Source organism: Radiomyces spectabilis (assembly GCF_025331425.1).
Source record: "Radiomyces spectabilis strain NRRL 2753 chromosome Unknown BYT42scaffold_5, whole genome shotgun sequence".
NCBI classification, from domain to species: Eukaryota; Fungi; Mucoromycota; class Mucoromycetes; order Mucorales; family Radiomycetaceae; genus Radiomyces; species Radiomyces spectabilis.
The window spans coordinates 580,268-597,075 of record NW_026251930.1 but is presented as its reverse complement, the minus strand read 5'-3'; the positions used below and the strand labels follow the sequence as shown (position 1 = coordinate 597,075).

Here is a 16,808-nt window from a genome sequence, read left to right as displayed (position 1 = left end):
ATAGATGTACTTTCCGAGCGTCATTGCTTCTATGCGATTATCGTTATATGCCCTGAGGAATCTCTCATCTGCTGAAAAGACTCTCCGAGCTCCCTACTTGATCGTATCAAGTGACAGCTCATACAGAAATGTTGTGTTATCTTTTTCTTGCGGATCGGGCATATCGAACGCGCGGAATCGGGTCCAAAAGGTTCCAGTCACTTAATACAATATTGTATCCACCACGAGAAATCAATGCTGTAAAAGAAAAATCCTCGCATATCAAAAGACCTCAGAATCCTTTCCGATTTGCAAAGGGAACCGTGGTCATAATTGGGTGAAGAGCAAGACCCATCTCAAGTACTCTTTCATGCAAAGTTCTTACCACTAACGCTCAACCGTTGATGCGTGATGCTTGATAGACGTTATTACCGATTAGCGAAGTCGGTTCAAGCACAAGAACAAAGAATACTGGGCTATGAATCACTTAAGCCTATCAGCAAGACGAAGCTGAGGAATTGAAAGGATTGATTGTGGCGTCGCAGAATTTTGCGGCACGGAGCTTCCGGCGAATCAAATTGCGCTTTTCCAGTGTAATCAGCTGCGTAGACTCGTCGAGTCTTCTTGACAGGCGAGGATCGTTGACAAAAATGCCTCTAGCAAGGGTGATCATAATCTGGGGGTGAGTCCACCCAGAATGACTTTATACCATTATTTCATTTCCCAGTGGTGAGAGCTGTACAGGTACGCATGAACCAGGCACACTGCAGTCGACGGGTTCTCAAAGGCGTGGGCTGGCTTCAATAGTTTAAAAACCGGCCGCAACTCGAGACTGTTTTGCGCAAGTGAGGAGCATGATTGGTTATGGGGAAGATATCGATCTTGATTAGCTTGACAACTTAAAACAAGCAAAAAAGATAAAAACGTGACCGGAATTCAACGTCAGGGGCAATTGCCTGCACAAATTAATTTCTGAAAAGGGTATTGTATAGCCATGTTTCAAGATATAGGCTAGAAGTAAAAGGAGGATCATTAAACATATCAACAGAAACAGCGTGCTCACCGACAGAGTGACTTGCACACGTCAATAGGGTACCATATAAATAAGAATGTTTGCATGAGGTTGCATGTTAGTCCATTTCGGGCTAAATGCACATAGAGTTTGCACATAAAAAAAAATTAAAACATCTTTGCTTATGTCATAAAACATTTTTTTAGAAAAATTTTCGAACTTACCACCCAAGGCCAAGCTCTTTCGAAAGGCTCGTTGATAGTTCCTTACTATCTAGCAGCAGCTACATTGCCATCAACAAAAAGTTAGATTAGCTATTGATACATCATAATGGTAACTTTATATATTACCTAAAAATGCATGCTGGTTTTTTTTGGAAAGGAGTTCGTACTAGCTCTGGGGTCACAGTCTAATCCGCTACTTCTTTTGTTGATAGTGAATAAATCCTAGCAAACTAATGTGGGCCAGCTTCTTTCTACCTGCAAATAATGCAGAACTTACCAAGCACAAAGGCTTTTCTCCTTTATAGCCGGCTCTGTACAGTGTTTGTGGCCTAATCAGGCGTTCCTTATCTGCGCCACGTTCAAAGCGTTCCCAGAGAAACCGACAAGAAGTTGCGCTTTGGTCTGGATATACGTTGCGGTCTGGATATACGGTGTGGTCTTCGTGTGAAAATTCTTTCGTGTTTGTGATGAGAAGGATGGAAAGGTTGAGAAAGAGAGAAAGAAGAAAGATGAGATGTGAAGACGAAGAGGGACAAATTGTACGTGTATTTATACAAACAAGAGACATATCGAATGGTGGCAAAATCAATAGGTCAACAAATGTGAAAAAATTCGGTCTCACCGTATTCTTTGTCACAAAAATAGTTTTATAACAATGTCTCCATTGGAACATCCAGTAGCTGCATGCATCATAAACGGATGCTTGTAGTTCCGCTTACCGGTTCGGGACATCGTTACAGCATTCATCAAAAAAAAAAAAATGGACTGGTTTTGAGCAGCTTGGCGTCTTAAATGTAGTCATCGTAAAAACAAATATAATGAACTGATTTCGGTCAGTTTCTTAAAAGGTAGTGACTTGGCAATTCGAATAACAATGAGTTTCGGAAATGTTGACCGAATCCACCAAAAATAAATGATGAAATGAGTTTTCAATAACTTCCGGTATTTTGATTGCAAGTCACCATAAAAAGGGGGTGGTGACTTGGGGTTCAGTAAGATAACAATGAATTTTGGACATCTTTGATCTGCATTCACAAAAAGAAAATTTGAGCATCTTCTGGCATCTTGATTGAAGGCGCCACAAAACAAATATGTTGAATGGGTTTTGAATGGCTTCTGTTATCATAATTTGAAGTCACCACAAAACAAAAAATGATGGGATGGTTTTGAACAACTTTCGGATCTTAATTGCTGATCATCACTAAAGGGGTAGTGACTTGAGGTCCAAGATAACAATGAGTTTCGGAGATCTTGGTCACATTCATCCAAAAAGAAGGGGTAATGACTTGGAGTTCGCGATAACAATGAGTTTGGACACTTTAGTTGCATTCACCAAAAAAAAAAAAAAAATATTGGAATAGTTCTCAGCAGCTTTCGGCATGTTGTTTGAGACGAGAAATGCAAATAAGACGGAGTTTTTTAGCGAACAGAAATTGAAGCGCTGGCGCAAAGAGGATGCCACATCGGAAGTCGGAGCGGGACCAACCAGGATTATGTCGTATCCGACATGATCTCATACAAACTGGGTCATCATTGTATAAAAACTAGAGCAAATGTAAACCTCATCATTGTTCCTATCTTCGATTTTCCGTTCTAAAAATAAAATATACAAGAGTCCCATTGACACTTTCCCGTATTTTTGGGTTCTCAATGTCATTTCGTTGGTTCAAATCAGGAAAAGATTACTGATGCTTGCATAACGATGAAATAACGCTATGACGAGTAAAATATCCATACCAGGAACAATTTCCCTCAGAGCTCCATGGTACAAAAAACATGTTCACAATGGAAAATTTTTTGCTTACTATAAATACTTTCCTGATTTCCTACAGTTGACCTTATTGCGTTTTTAATCATTGATATTCCAAAGTCTTTTAACACCTGTAACTGAATATGCGTCGAACAGCCTCTCCCCTCTCCCAGATGAACCTGTTCGAAGAAGACCACGTCGTGTCCGTCGGCTATTTCAAGAAGGTGAGGGTAGAATGTCCCACTTCGCTCGTGAATGCAAATTTGCCACTCTGCTGCGCCCTGAGTTCCGGTACCTGAAAGATCGAATTCGTACCATGGCCGAAGTCTTTGCCGTTGCTCGTCAGGGTGCATTAAACCTGGCTAATCTGCATTGTCATCGATGGGTGGAAGGTCAATTTGCAGAATGTCCTCCAATGCATAATCCAGTCTTTTGGTCCCGGGCGTTGAAGATGGTGATGACCAATGTCCACGAAGTCGCCCTGTGAGTACACTGAACTATACAATTGAAACCTGTACGGTTACTCAATGATAACTCTATCCTATCAATGTAGCCAAATTAAGGCTGAGAGCACCAATTAAATGCGACGTTTGCCAACCACTTTAGACCAGCAACGATCGATTCTAACTCTGGTCAAAGTCAGTAATGAGTTTTGTTTTATCGCTGTTATATATGTATTTTTACTGACCATACTGTATCATATTTATATCAGATTTGTACCAGTTCCCTGCGTTGACGTCTTCATTCGTCCTTGTTGCCGATTTCTTTTGCCACACAGCTACTATGAGTAAGTAAATCGAATTTTTAAGTCAAATCAGAGAACCAGCAATATTCATGATTGTATTTTCAAGAAGCTGTCGAACATTTATCCCGAAACTTACGGGGTAACATGGTGCATGTATGGTCGGCTTTTTTCCTTGGACTACGCAATGCCGGCCATAACCTCCCAGCAGGACCAAAGAAGCTTGGTATGTTTGCAATACATTGTATATTGGATCATTTTATCTGATTTACACTTCGAAAACTTTAGCAAATGCAATGGTGAAGAAGATTCAACAACGGCAACATGTTGACGCCGTCGACTTCTCCAACTTCCAAGTGGTCACAACGCCCGAAGTTCAGCTCATGTACAGCTATGAGAATATATACAGCCATCAGTATGCAGTTTTTGACATAGGCGTTAAAACGCACTTTGATGCATACTGTTTCCTCTTTTAGGACGAAGATGTTCCGATTCCGTGGGGATCGCCGACGTCGACGCTGGTGTTTGAATGATGAGGGGCAAGTCCTTCATCATACCTCCGCATGTCCAGATAGCCGACAAGTTCGTGAGTACTTTTATATTTTGTTACATCAGGCTTTTACTCTTACTGATGAAGTGGTATTTTTAAAGCGGCGAACGATTATCGCACCAATGTGTATCCCATTCGGCAATGCCCTCAATGCGAGTCAGGGCAAGACGAACCGAGAAAACTTGTAAGTGCAACAATATAATCTGCCTCATTCACACAGTTTCAAATTAAACTTTTTTTTCTATAGCTTTGGAACCGCGATGTCAATGCTGACCGCAACATGCGCCGTATATTAGAGGCCTACATGGCAGCTGACTGCCAGCTCGACTCCATACCGGAAGCCCTCCGTCGAGCATAAGTGCGCAGCTTTTGTTTGTAACTTCCTTTATTCGGTGGAAACAGTCAGGCCCTCGGGTGGACCGGCAACAATTCCCTTTTACTTCTTACTCCCGTCACACTATTCTCTTTTTTTTATGAAACCTTTCATTTTTTAAATTGCTTTATGCGGTGGAAACAGTCAGGCCTTTACGCTAGACTGGCAACAATTCCGTTTTGCTTCTTTTACCCTATACTATTTGTGATACATTACAACAAATCATGTTTTCCATCTATATACATTAAACCTTCAAAGTCGTTCATGATTAAATATATATTATGAAGGAACTTGGATACATATGATACAGCTCGTAATCTGCACTAGTGTACTATCGTCAGTCTTGCCGACACACTACAGTAATGGTGCGATCGCGCTTAATATCATCCCACCCTTCGATGAGAAGGCAATCGATACAGAAAATGGAAACATTAATAATTTGCTTGCTTCATATTGACGAGAGATTGCCCAAAAGGCCTACAACATTAGGCGAATGGCCAACGCATTGGAGGACGTTAGTCAAATACACAAGTTAAGTAACCCAATCACTCGGTCGCATTCATCGCTACAAAAAAAAAAAAATTGACTTTTTTTGCTTAATTCTCCACTGAAAAACGTAAGTCATGGATAAGTTAATGAATGGCAAGGGCTTGGGACCTTATTATACTGCATCTTATTGTAATAGATTAAAAAAAAAGCAGGCGATCTCAAGGAGAAGAGAACTCATCAGCAAAGTGAATACCCAACGACCGGTAGTCACTTGAACGTAGTGCATTCATCCATCAGTCGCAAGTCAAGTCAATCTCTCGGGTGTTTATCCTGAACAGATGGAAACTGTGGAATTCAGGCGATCGCACATAGCGCTAAAGGCAATGGACAGTGTTGGCAGCTGGTCAAACCAGATATGCTGCGCCATCTGAAGGATTAACTGGATTTCTATCTCAGTATTCTCGGCAAGGACGCTTACCAAAAACTTTCTACAACATTGAACAGCACTGATGCACCTCAACGCCTTCAAGCTTTATGGTTTATGATTCCTTACTGTGCTTTAATTGCATGCAACACTTACAACATTGCTATGCCACTTATAGTGAGCAGCAAAGCATCTTGTTTGTACCATTTTTCTCTCTTCCTTCATCCGTTCATCCGATTATCCTTCAGCTCACGTCAAGTCATTTTTATCTGGTGACTATAAAACCAAGACACAGAATCAAGCTCCTGCCACTATTCGTCGCTCAGAAGATATATGTAAAAGGTTCTATGATCTAACCGATCATAAGCTTCTTTCATGCAATTTGTAACTATTGCCCACTAAAATTGATCTCTAACTTAATGTCAAATATCAGAGCTGTTTTTGAGAATAAAATAATTCAAGGCAATACTGTTACTGTCGAGTCTCATTTATGTGCATAAAAAGTCGCAAATGCACATAAGCTACGTCACTAAAAAAAAATGAAATTTAAGTGATGGCACTTAAATTCAATTTAACAGTCCCCATTATGTGCATCTCCGTCTGCATTTAGCAAAACCGCCATTTGGCCGCAGACTCCGATGTGAGAGATTCCAGGATGAGCCGTGTGACGTGCTTTTTCCACTTCGTCCAAATCCAATTTGACGAAAAAAGGCCAAGGCGCGTACATCAAATTTTTGCTCTTGGGGGTCGTTTCCACTTTGACTGTATCCGTAATGAAACGTTCTCATACCGGTGATACCATCGACAGTCGTCATGTGAAAGCTAGAGCAAGCTATGACAGTCCTATGGAGGTCTCCAGCAACACCGCTTCACCGGCATGGTCGTCCGTATCCGCTTCACCAGCCCATCGATACCCTCCTCGAAATTCTCGCCCCTTTTTCGGGTGCTCTCGAATTACTGATTATGAATTCGAAGACAAGCTAGGCGAAGGAACTTTTGGGTAAGTATGCAAGGAAGTAATGCAAGAATGTTTATTAATTAAGTTTTTAGTGAGGTGCACAAAGCGAGAAATCGTCATACAGGTCAATTGGTGGCTCTAAAAAGGATCCTCATGCACAACGAGAAAGACGGGGTAATTGCACAAGTGAAGCTTGACGAAACGATGGGCTGAACGCTGGTTCTTATTAGATTCCCATTACGGCAATACGTGAGATCAAGATCTTGAAGCAATTACGACATAAAAACATCGTTCCATTAACGGACATTGCGGTGGAGCGAGGTAATACCGGCCTTGCACTGATCCCTTTTACTTCTTGTTATTCAATCGAGCGGACTTGTAGGCGATTCAGCGAGGAAAGAACGAGGTAGCATTTATATGGTGTTTCCCTATATGGATCACGATCTGGCAGGCTTGCTCGACAATCCCTCTGTTCGTCTTTCCACATCCCAGATAAAGACGTATTTGAAGCAGCTGTTGGAGGGCACAGCGTATTTGCATCATGTTTGTATCACCATTCATACTCTGTACTCAAGAACACACATACTAACCGCTATTTTGTGGTACCTTTTTTGCTCACAGAATCGAATTTTGCATCGCGATATGAAGGGTAAGGCAGTGTGCCGGACGGCATAATGTGTATATTGGAAAGCGTGTTAAGCTGTCCAATCTTGTTTTCAGCTGCCAATCTCTTGATCAACAACGAAGGTATCCTCCAAATTGCGGATTTTGGTTTAGCAAGAGGCATGGAGGATGAGAATCGTGAATATACAAACTGCGTTGTGACTCGATGGTACCGTCCTCCGGAGCTCTTCTTGGGTGAACGAAGATACACAAGTGCGATTGATATGTGGGGCGTAGGGTAAGTTATTTGTTGGGAGTATAATTGTTGTCATGGCGGTGAATTGGGTGTCGGTTTGATTTACGGTTAATTTATGCATTTTCTTGCAAACTTCAAAGGTGTGTCTTCGGAGAACTCTTGAAACTACGTCCGATTCTTCAAGGACAGGACGATATGGATCAGTTGAAACGGATATTCCATCTCTGCGGATCACCGACACAGAAATCCATGCCGGGTTGGGATAAACTGCGTGATGCACATAAAGTAAAATTTGAGCCTTCTCCCAGGCGAGTGAAAGACGAATTCGCAAAGTTTGACACACATGCCGCCGATCTCATGGATAAACTTTTGGTCCTGGATCCTCATAAACGCTTGACAGCTTTGGAAGCTCTGGAGCATGATTACTTTTATTCCAAACCATTACCGGCCGATCCAGCAGAGTAAGTTGCTTAAAGGGATGGTTTAGCTAAGACACTTTGAGTAGGCTAACGGTGGATGGTTTGTCTAGTTTACCTAAATATGATGCCTCCCATGAGTATGATCGTCGACGAAACAAGCAACACGACCATCACAGCTCGCGCTTCAAATCGAACAAAATGCCTTCTAGAGCCTAAGTGTCCTCATTACAATCCGCACTCACGTTCCCCTTTCACATATGTACACACATATACATATATGCCGCAACCTTGTTTTTGTTTGTTTCTGTCGATATGATCTCAGCCATTATTGCGACGAGACAAGCCATCCGCCTCCTTCAAGTGATACGTGGATTTTTGACAGATAAAAAGCTATGTACTAACGTTTAATGCCATTTTTTTTATCATCCGTAGAACATTCTATTTTTACAAAATGCATGTGTTATCAATTATTTTCTGAATACAAACGTATCCTCATGAAAACTATCTTCTTTTTTCAATCGACGAAAAATGGTTTCCATGAAAAATGATTTCGATGAAAAAGAAAAAAAAAGAAAAAATTAGGCATCAACCGAAAACGAATACGACCTAGAGACTAGCTCTGGGTGTTGTCATTCATTCATGGATAACAAGCTTCGATTAAAGTAGATGAAGCGTCCCTGGTATGCTCAATAACGCCTGCTACTGAGATTGCAATAGCCAACATAAAATCCAGCGCATTGCATAGGTGTGCTCCGATTTTTTCCTTCAAATACGCAACGTGCATGAACACTCATGACACTACTATGCGATAACAACCGAGCGAACACAGCAATTGATGGCTTGTTATTTATTGCTTTCGTTACGTCGGACCAATTCTAATCATATTGGCCATTGTAGCCACAAAAAGTTACCACGCTTAGCAAGACATTCAAACTCCCGATATATTCCCTTTTTAAAACTTTTAATAAGCAGCAGTATATAAATCTTCTATTATGCACAGCACAGTATAGTGAAATTCGCTTTCAAGATCCATTTACTCGATCTTGGCGAGGATTTCGGAGTCACGGAACAAGAGGTATTCCTAAATTGAGGCTATTAGAACCATGGCAACCAACCGTACCTGATCAAATCAATAAGGCTTACCTCGCCTGCAACCTTGACAGAGCTACCACCGAAAGGAGGAAGGATGACCTTGTCACCCTGGGCAACTTGCAAAGGAATGTGGCCACCTTCCTTGTTAAGAGCACCCTTGCCAACAGCAACGACAACACCCTCATTCAAGGTTTCCTGAGCCTTCTCGGGGATGAAAATACCAGTGGCGGTTTTCTAACATTTGCAAAGCCAATGAGTTACGGCTCACGCAATGGCGTCCGCAGTTGGTTGTCTGTTCTTACCTCTTGAGCCTTGATGCGCTGGACCAAGACGCGATCGAGAAGAGGGACAATGTTCTTGAGCTTAGTGGCGGTAGACTGTAGCGGGAAAGTCTATGATAAGTAAATGCATCAAAATGAAGAAACAGCTAAATCTAAAACTTACCATATTAAAAGACGAAGGGTAAGAAAGTTTAAAGAAGTACGTCGAACCGCAACTCGGGTGGGAATTTTATTTTGACTGGGGACAGTTTTCCAGCGGTTTCTATGTGTGACTGCTTTCAAGGTGAGCTCGAGGTGAGAGAAGATGGCTGGGTTCAATTAATGTGGAGTGGGCCTTCAAAAGTGTAACTTCTTTGTAGCGCCTCGCTGTATATATCTAATGCAGGTTCAACGATAAGGTCTATGCTTTCTCTTTTATAGCCGCTTGGTATAGAACAGCTAGTTAACTTTTATAAAACAGCGTGTATTTGAGGGATAAATACTTGTGTAATCGTAAAGGCATCTGTCAGACATATCTCAAGGAAGTTTCTAGATGATTTGTTGAATGCACAACTTCAAAAATATCAACGCACACTGGAATCACACAATACTTTGCACACAAAAATTAGCTTTCAAGTAATCCATTGCAGTTGCGAATAATGATAATATGGATTATCCTCTGAAAAAAGGGCCTTATCCTTTTTTTCCTTGTTGCATACAACGTACAATTTTAATTCCTACACACTGTGCTGCGTTTGAAAATGCATGCACCCGATTGGTGAAGCGCTTAATAATAATGGTTAAGCACAACGGAAAAAAAAAAAAAGGAAACAGGTTGGACTACGGTGCCTGCTCCTCCTATTGGCAGGATAATTTCGATTCGTTATCGCCTTTTCTGGGCATTTCATGCAAGGGATAACTACGTGCAGCAAAATTTTAAGTTTCTAGATCATCCTGCCGGTTCATTAACTCGGTGCTCCGACTTCCACGTACGAAAAAAGAAAAAAGAAACAGCTTGCGTTCAGCGACCATCTTGTAAAACATCACAAATCCCCAATAACAATGGGACTGCATCATTCTTCTGCTTTAAACTCTGCTTCATTAACGTAATATATTTTAAATCGAGCATTCATTTGTTTATGAAGCGGCTCCGCGATGTATCGTCCAGTTAGACTTGATCTATCATCTGACAGAAAAGTCTCCTTGTTCGGGGAGACAACGGGGAACTCAAAAATTTTTTTGGCTCTTGCACTTTTTCCCTTGCGCCCTTGTCATCCTTCAGTCAGCCAACAAATCAAATGACGTTAATTAACGGCCTGTTAGGAATAATGAGGTGCATCGTGATCCACAGCCGTTGCCGACGCCTTTTTGCATTATTCCTGTAGACCAACTTGGACCACCTGCTAAGCCACCGATTCTGCGGGTCCGTCCAAAGCAAAAAATCCAAATTGTTGTTCTTGTAACGAAGAAATGAGAACACTTGCACCATACTAAAAACCTGATGTGCCAACTACATTATGATTTGAGTTTCAATAAAAACTAGCTTACTCAAAAGATAATGATAGTCCTCCGAACGATGTTTTTTGTTTATTTCAATCGATCCACCTTTGGCATGCGTTTTAAATTGAATACAGTAAGCAAGCTGCTAGAATGTTTTATACAACATAGTGTAGAGTACAAGTAGAAAGGATAACTTATTTCAGAGCGGCCACTTGAATTTCGGGAACGGCGTGATTAAAGACGATGTAGTTATTTTTGATAAAAGTGTCGCCTAGAATAGCAAACGGCAGACCAGCATAACCAAAACCAGCGACACACTGACTACCCTGTTTGCTGAATACCAACGAGTCCGAGGGGACCAAGAAAGCCTTGCCGCCTAGCGTGAGTGAAAGCGGTTTTAAGCTGGACGTGTTGCAGGAAATCATAAAGGTGCCATCTCCGTTATCTTTGGCCTTGTAAGCAGCAGCAACCGTTTTGGCCACTTTGTCGGTGAACAATAAGAGCGTGGTGCCTGTGTCGACAATAGCATCGAATCCAGCAATCTTCTTGGTGCCAACAGTTGCAGAGTCAATTTTGATACCCCAATAGCCATTCGAATTGTCTACTTTGACGGTGTGTAGATCGCCGGTGAAGCGGTTCTGATCGTACTCGCCGAACCGAAATTCTAAGCATTACTCCGATAAATGGTTTGCTGCATATCAAGTTGGTTTTTCTTATCCAACTTACCACCGCCACCTTTTTCGGTATGTTTGCCGAGATAGACACCGAAAATGGGCTTGCTGATCAGTTTTTGGGAGATTAAATTATCCATGGGGGTTTTCACACCGCGGACGGTGGTGATGGAATTAAAACCAAGGCCTAAAAGGCCGTCTACTGGATCGGTCTGGAATGTATCAGATTCGGTCGTAGCCAGTTCGATGATTTGGTCCTTGATTGTCAGGTCGCCTAAGGTCACGGTGTCTTTTCCGCAAATGCCGCTGGCCTTGGAACCGTCACCATAGGAAATGGACCATTTACGTCCGTCCTTTTTGTAGGTTTCGGATTTATTGGGATCAAACTTGGTTTGCTTAGATGCGCAATTATGACACAACGTGGAAGCTAACCGGATATTGCGAGATAACAAAAAATTCCATCGAGATAAGGCATCCCGTTCAAGGAACCGATGAAGAAATTAAAAATTACTTACCAAACCAAAGATCCGATGAGCCGGTATCAAAATTTAATAGCAACTTTTGAGGAGGGGTGCCGACTTCGACGGTACCAAAGTATTCCACGTCGGTATGATAATCGGTCATGGGAACTGAAGTGGTGCCTGAGGACATGGCTGAAATCCCGCCGAGATACTTTGAGTATTTCGCCTGCACACGAAGTACACTGGCCGTAGCATTCTGCTTATAATGCGGATTACGCACCAAAGGAAACTTGAGACTCTCAGTGTCCTGCATGGGGGCAGCCGAGGAGAACTGGACAGCGGCTATAAGAGCAGCGACACAGAAACTGAGTTTCATGACAGTTTTGAAAAAGGAGAAATAATTAAAAAAGAGAAAGGAACTGGAAGGGGTTTGTCTATGAATAAGATCCGACTTGTAGTTTTGTTGGCGAAAAAAAAACAGAACAGCCAGACGAAAAAACAAGTAGAAAGATGATCAACAAAAAGGAAAGAAAGACAAAAAGACAAAGGGAAATGAATGAAAATTGAGCCGAAATAAGAACCTTCATTTATATCTCCAGAAAGTTATCCGATCTGAGTAATGATTGTTTGTGTACCCTCAAGAAGTTCATTTACAAGGCGAGAATCAGCGAATTGATCTGCTTGGAAAGAATTTCGAATGCCATGATTGGCGCCATAGCAACAGGTTTAACTTTAAATAATGACAGTTAAAAATGGTTATATATTTATAAAATTGAGCAATTAAAGAGACGACGAAAAAAAAAGGCCAAGTCTATTAGAGATAAAGTAAATGTATTGACGATCTATTCCCTTTTAGCAGAAAGAGAGGTTTGTGGCACCTTGGCAATACGGTCAAGTATAAATGCAGGTACAACATGGCTAACTGAGTTTGGCGCCACCGACACATGGTTAGTTTTTCATATCCCTGTAATCCAAACGATACTGCTCTTCCATTGATGGGATGCACAGGTATCGTCACCCAACAAAAAAAACTTTGTTACTGTTTGCACCTAACTTAGACTCATATTTTTATTTTTCGCTCACTGCATGGTCCGGTTCCCGGAACTTCCGGGCTCCCCGTTACGTCGACATGAGAACTTTTTTTTTTTCTCTTTTTTCCTTTCTTTTTCCCTGTTTAGCGTTCTATGATTGGATTGCAAATTTCAATCCCGACACCAAAATTTTTTTTTTCTTGTGTTGTTTTTTTTCTTCAACAAAGACTTGACAGCGGGAGAAATCTTTTTTTTTTCACTCCCTCTCTCTCTCTTTCTCTCTTTTTTTCCCTGGCTTTTTTTTTCCCTTGGGGCTTGTTAAAAAAACCACAAAAAAAAACTTAAAAACATTAAAAAAACCCTTATTTTTTTATAATGTCTTCTCCAGTCGTCAACCCCACACCTGCCGAAGCCGCCGCCGCTGCCACGGAACAGCCTCAGCAGCAGCAACAGCCTCAGCAGCAGCAACAGCAGCAGCCTTTGCCTCAGGAGTCTATTGTCGCCGCCCCAGCTCCTCCTTCTGCTTCGTTGTATGTCGGCGAACTTGATCCCTCGGTTACTGAGGCCATGTTATTCGAGATGTTCAACTTGATCGGTCCCGTTGCATCCATCCGTGTGTGCAGAGATGCGGTTACTCGTCGTAGTTTGGGATACGCTTATGTCAACTTCCACAATGTGGTTGATGGCGAGCGTGCTATGGAGTCTCTCAACTACACCCTTATTAAGGGTAAGCCCTGCCGTATCATGTGGTCTCAGCGTGATCCTTCTTTGCGCAAGACTGGCAGCGGTAACGTCTTCATCAAGAACCTTGATGCCTCCATCGATAACAAGGCTCTTCACGATACCTTCTCTGCTTTCGGAAACATCCTTTCCTGCAAGATCGCCATGGATGAAAGCGGTAACTCCAAGGGCTACGGTTTCGTCCACTACGAGACTGAAGGTGCCGCCGATAACGCTATCAAGCACGTCAACGGCATGTTGTTGAACGATAAGAAGGTGTAAGTGTTTATTATCTCTACTGTTTTTGGTTTCTCTTCTTTGGGGGGGTTTGTTACCTGTTTCTATGAGACGTGGGTTTGCTTGGGTGCAAGCAAAAGAAACGATGGTGATGAGATACCACGGGAATGGCATGGTATCAGGATGTGAAAAAGAAAAAAAAAAGGAACAAACTCATGATAAAATGAGAACGCCATAACGGGATGATCATGACGAATTTTTTTGGGGGACAATCCGTATACTGATATTCCAAAAATTTGGATCTTTTCTTTTTTCTTCTCTTTTGCAGTTATGTCGGTCGTCATGTCCCCAGAAAGGAACGTCAAGCCAAGATCGAGGAGTTGCGCGCCAAGTTCACCAACGTCTACGTTAAGAATTTGGATCTTGATGTCGATGATAAGGAGTTCACCGAAATGTTTGGCAAGTACGGTCCCATCACCTCTGCTGTGATCCAAAAAGACGAAGAAGGTAAATCCAAGGGCTTCGGTTTCGTCAACTACGAGAACTTTGAAGACGCTCGCAAGGCTGTCGACGATCTCCACGAGAAGGAACACAAGGGCAAGATCTTGTATGTCACCCGCGCTCAGAAGAAGACCGAACGTGAGGAAGAATTGCGCCGTCAGTACGAACAAGCCAAGCTTGAGAAACTTGCCAAGTACCAAGGTGTCAACCTCTATGTCAAGAACTTGGATGATGATATCGATGATGAGAAGCTCCGTCAGGAATTCTCTGTCTACGGTGTGATCACCAGCGCCAAGATCATGAGAGATGAACGTGGCAATTCCAAGGGTTTCGGTTTTGTTTGCTTCTCTTCGCCCGACGAAGCTACCAAGGCTGTGACTGAAATGAACGGTCGTATGATCGGCTCCAAGCCCATCTATGTCGCTCTTGCTCAGCGCAAGGAAGTCCGTCGCTCTCAGTTGGAGGCCCAGATGGCCCAACGTAACCAACTCCGCATGCAACAAGCTTTGTCCATGCCCGGTGCTCCTGGTTACATTCCCAACCCTATGTTCTATGGTCCCCCTGGTGGTTTCATTCCTCAGGGTCAGCGTGCCGTCTTCCCTCCCAACGGCATGATGCCTCGTCCTCGTTGGGCTCCCCAGCCTCAGCAAGGTCAGCCCATGCCCGGCTATCCTCAGCAACAAGGTTTTGTCAACCGTCCTCCTCGCGGCCCTCGTCCCGCTCGTGGTGGTGCTCAACCTCAGCAAGGTCGTCAGCAGCAAGGCCAGCGCAAGCCTCAGCAACAGCAAGCTGCCAAGGAGGATGAAAACACTTTGACCGCCGCCGCTTTGGCTGCTGCTCCCCCGGAGATGCAGAAGCAGATGCTTGGTGAACGTTTGTACCCCTTGATCAATGCTCAGCAGCCCGAATACGCTGGCAAGATCACCGGTATGCTTTTGGAGATGGACAACAGCGAATTGTTGAACTTGTTGGAAGATAAGGAAGCTTTGGATGCCAAGATCGCTGAAGCTATGGATGTTCTCAAGGCTCATTTGCAAACCTCAAAGGAAGAACAGAAGGACGAGCAGTAAAATAATCTTTGTTATTATTTTTCACATATCATGGATTTTTTTACATCTGTGATATTCTAAAGAATACTCGGTAGTCTTATTTCTTTTTTTTTTGTGATCATTCACCCACTAGGGAAAATAAAGGGAGATTTATATTTTAATCCATGGTGGCTTTTATGCTACGTATCTTTTTTTTTTCTTGTTCCGTTCTCACTTCTAACGGGTACCATGTTCATTCGTCATTGGGCTGTTATTGGTCGGCAAGCTCGTTGTTATTCGTCTCGTACTTTTAGTTACGAAGAAGCGACCCGTTGGCTAGGGAAATTCACCCAGGATACCATTCCCAAGGACCAGATCCAACTCGGGTTCAGCCGAAGCAGTGGTCCAGGAGGCCAAAACGTCAATAAAGGTGATTGCAGCCATCGTGATCGGGGATTCTCTCCTGTACTTTCTATTTAGTCATTGTTGCATTACTTTGTTACAGTGAACTCCAAAGCAGATCTACGCTTAGTCCTGAATAAAGCCACCTGGATACCCGAATACGCACGGGAAAAGCTAAAGGTCTGTCCTTTTCCATTACTGTTTTTTCCTTATCCATGATACTTACCTTGGGACCTTTCAGGCTTCTCACCGTTTAACAAAATCAGGTGAAATCGTATTCACATCGGATCGCACACGATCACAAGCATCCAACGTGCAAGACTGCTACCGAAAATTAATGGACACAGTTCGAGAAGCTGTCCAAGTACCGAAAGACCCCGATGCAGCCACCTTGGCCCGGGTCGCCAACCTGTAATTTTTTCGCTCCAAAAAAAGGGGATCTTACTTTATTCGAATGAACTTATTTCGCTAATCAATGAATACAACGAAAAGACAACGCGTAGAGAATCAACGACGGAAAGAACGCAAGAAAATGCAATCACAAAAAAAAAGTTCACGAAAGTTTAAAGGAGATCTATACTGACAGCAAACAGTTTGCCTGAATACCACTCGACACACTATCCAGCTCATGAGCCATGCAAGTTGAATTCAAAGATGATATCACATTTCGATCTTAACCGCAACATGCTTGTATTGACGATTCTACTGCACCTCCTTTTGGCAATTTTTACTTGCGTTGTTATCTTGATCCTTTTGCACCAGAACATACCATCCCTTTCGCCAATGCATATTGCTTTTTGGCAAAATAGGAGCTGAAAACATCGATTTTAATGGCTAGGCTATTTTGAAAAAGGATCACACATTGTATAAAAATGATACAACCATATGCCCAAGCTCGACTTGGGGCGAAGCATGTAAATCGATTATCCTGTAATTGATATTCTTCCTGCGTCTGAAAGCTTGCTTTGGTGTGCAAAAAGCAACGGGCACCGCCTGTTGTAATTTTAAAAGCATGATCGCGTGCAAATTGGCATTAGCGTGGCTTCCTCTATTCTGGCCGTGTCATGATCGATGCCATCCCCTCTTTATTAAAAAACGCTGATGATGTGTGATGTATACAGTGTGC

General features: G+C 42.6%; 7 protein-coding genes across 7 annotated transcripts; 5 read left to right on the top strand and 2 right to left on the bottom strand.

Moving 5' to 3' along the window:
* Positions 1 to 3,165: 3,165 nt before the first annotated feature.
* On the top strand, positions 3,166 to 4,820 carry BYT42DRAFT_604125 (uncharacterized protein). Its single transcript, XM_051571093.1, has 7 exons — positions 3,166 to 3,448; positions 3,572 to 3,603; positions 3,678 to 3,752; positions 3,996 to 4,092; positions 4,184 to 4,293; positions 4,359 to 4,441; positions 4,505 to 4,820. Exons 1-7 carry the CDS (start codon positions 3,201 to 3,203, stop codon positions 4,613 to 4,615), a joined length of 756 nt encoding a protein of 251 aa, XP_051424373.1. The 5' UTR covers positions 3,166 to 3,200; the 3' UTR covers positions 4,616 to 4,820.
* A 902-nt stretch (positions 4,821 to 5,722) lies between these two features.
* On the top strand, positions 5,723 to 6,125 carry BYT42DRAFT_565197 (uncharacterized protein; the record flags this gene model as incomplete). Its single annotated transcript, XM_051567841.1, has 3 exons — positions 5,723 to 5,878; positions 5,911 to 5,931; positions 5,979 to 6,125. Coding segments are annotated over 2 exons (177 nt in total), but the record flags the coding sequence as incomplete, so codon positions are not given.
* Positions 6,126 to 6,227: 102 nt separating this feature from the next.
* Positions 6,228 to 8,265, top strand: BYT42DRAFT_565195 (kinase-like domain-containing protein). Its single transcript, XM_051567840.1, has 8 exons — positions 6,228 to 6,543; positions 6,594 to 6,675; positions 6,732 to 6,822; positions 6,884 to 7,044; positions 7,123 to 7,150; positions 7,222 to 7,402; positions 7,501 to 7,821; positions 7,890 to 8,265. The coding sequence occupies exons 1-8, from the start codon at positions 6,317 to 6,319 to the stop codon at positions 7,993 to 7,995; spliced, it is 1,197 nt and encodes a 398-aa protein (XP_051424371.1). The 5' UTR covers positions 6,228 to 6,316; the 3' UTR covers positions 7,996 to 8,265.
* Positions 8,266 to 8,812: 547 nt separating this feature from the next.
* BYT42DRAFT_545038 (chaperonin GroS) lies at positions 8,813 to 9,318 on the bottom strand (the record flags this gene model as incomplete). The annotated part of the gene is made up of 4 exons (XM_051565788.1): positions 8,813 to 8,860; positions 8,923 to 9,105; positions 9,174 to 9,263; positions 9,316 to 9,318. The coding sequence occupies 4 exons, from the start codon at positions 9,316 to 9,318 to the stop codon at positions 8,813 to 8,815; spliced, it is 324 nt and encodes a 107-aa protein (XP_051424370.1).
* Positions 9,319 to 10,697: 1,379 nt separating this feature from the next.
* On the bottom strand, positions 10,698 to 12,307 carry BYT42DRAFT_565188 (rhizopuspepsin 1 precursor). The gene is made up of 3 exons (XM_051567839.1): positions 11,818 to 12,307; positions 11,358 to 11,729; positions 10,698 to 11,295 (listed from the first exon to the last, which is right to left on the bottom strand). The coding sequence occupies exons 1-3, from the start codon at positions 12,137 to 12,139 to the stop codon at positions 10,826 to 10,828; spliced, it is 1,164 nt and encodes a 387-aa protein (XP_051424369.1). The 5' UTR covers positions 12,140 to 12,307; the 3' UTR covers positions 10,698 to 10,825.
* Positions 12,308 to 13,062: 755 nt separating this feature from the next.
* BYT42DRAFT_565184 (uncharacterized protein) lies at positions 13,063 to 15,462 on the top strand. Its single transcript, XM_051567838.1, has 2 exons — positions 13,063 to 13,792; positions 14,080 to 15,462. The coding sequence occupies exons 1-2, from the start codon at positions 13,170 to 13,172 to the stop codon at positions 15,320 to 15,322; spliced, it is 1,866 nt and encodes a 621-aa protein (XP_051424368.1). The 5' UTR covers positions 13,063 to 13,169; the 3' UTR covers positions 15,323 to 15,462.
* On the top strand, positions 15,402 to 16,660 carry BYT42DRAFT_565183 (uncharacterized protein). The gene is made up of 4 exons (XM_051567837.1): positions 15,402 to 15,710; positions 15,786 to 15,862; positions 15,924 to 16,093; positions 16,175 to 16,660. Exons 1-4 carry the CDS (start codon positions 15,530 to 15,532, stop codon positions 16,263 to 16,265), a joined length of 519 nt encoding a protein of 172 aa, XP_051424367.1. The 5' UTR covers positions 15,402 to 15,529; the 3' UTR covers positions 16,266 to 16,660.
* The last annotated feature ends 148 nt before the right edge of the window (positions 16,661 to 16,808 follow it).

Excerpts from the sequence above, each read along its gene's own strand:
- BYT42DRAFT_604125 (XM_051571093.1), top strand. The coding sequence starts at position 3,201 with ATGTCCCACTTCGCTCGTGAATGCAAATTTGCCACTCTGCTGCGCCCT. Across the intron at positions 3,604-3,677 it reads CGATTCTAACTCTGGTCAAA|ATTTGTACCAGTTCCCTGCG; the intron begins GTCAGTAATGAG and ends TATTTATATCAG. Across the intron at positions 4,294-4,358 it reads TCCAGATAGCCGACAAGTTC|CGGCGAACGATTATCGCACC; the intron begins GTGAGTACTTTT and ends GTATTTTTAAAG.
- BYT42DRAFT_565195 (XM_051567840.1), top strand. The coding sequence starts at position 6,317 with ATGAAACGTTCTCATACCGGTGATACCATCGACAGTCGTCATGTGAAA. Across the intron at positions 6,544-6,593 it reads CTAGGCGAAGGAACTTTTGG|TGAGGTGCACAAAGCGAGAA; the intron begins GTAAGTATGCAA and ends TTAAGTTTTTAG. Across the intron at positions 6,676-6,731 it reads TGCACAACGAGAAAGACGGG|ATTCCCATTACGGCAATACG; the intron begins GTAATTGCACAA and ends GGTTCTTATTAG.
- BYT42DRAFT_565188 (XM_051567839.1), bottom strand. The coding sequence starts at position 12,139 with ATGAAACTCAGTTTCTGTGTCGCTGCTCTTATAGCCGCTGTCCAGTTC. Across the intron at positions 11,730-11,817 it reads CTCATCGGATCTTTGGTTTG|CTTCCACGTTGTGTCATAAT; the intron begins GTAAGTAATTTT and ends ATATCCGGTTAG. Across the intron at positions 11,296-11,357 it reads TACCGAAAAAGGTGGCGGTG|AATTTCGGTTCGGCGAGTAC; the intron begins GTAAGTTGGATA and ends AGTAATGCTTAG.
- BYT42DRAFT_565184 (XM_051567838.1), top strand. The coding sequence starts at position 13,170 with ATGTCTTCTCCAGTCGTCAACCCCACACCTGCCGAAGCCGCCGCCGCT. Across the intron at positions 13,793-14,079 it reads TTGTTGAACGATAAGAAGGT|TTATGTCGGTCGTCATGTCC; the intron begins GTAAGTGTTTAT and ends TCTCTTTTGCAG.
- BYT42DRAFT_565183 (XM_051567837.1), top strand. The coding sequence starts at position 15,530 with ATGTTCATTCGTCATTGGGCTGTTATTGGTCGGCAAGCTCGTTGTTAT. Across the intron at positions 15,711-15,785 it reads AGGCCAAAACGTCAATAAAG|TGAACTCCAAAGCAGATCTA; the intron begins GTGATTGCAGCC and ends ACTTTGTTACAG. Across the intron at positions 15,863-15,923 it reads ACGCACGGGAAAAGCTAAAG|GCTTCTCACCGTTTAACAAA; the intron begins GTCTGTCCTTTT and ends GGGACCTTTCAG.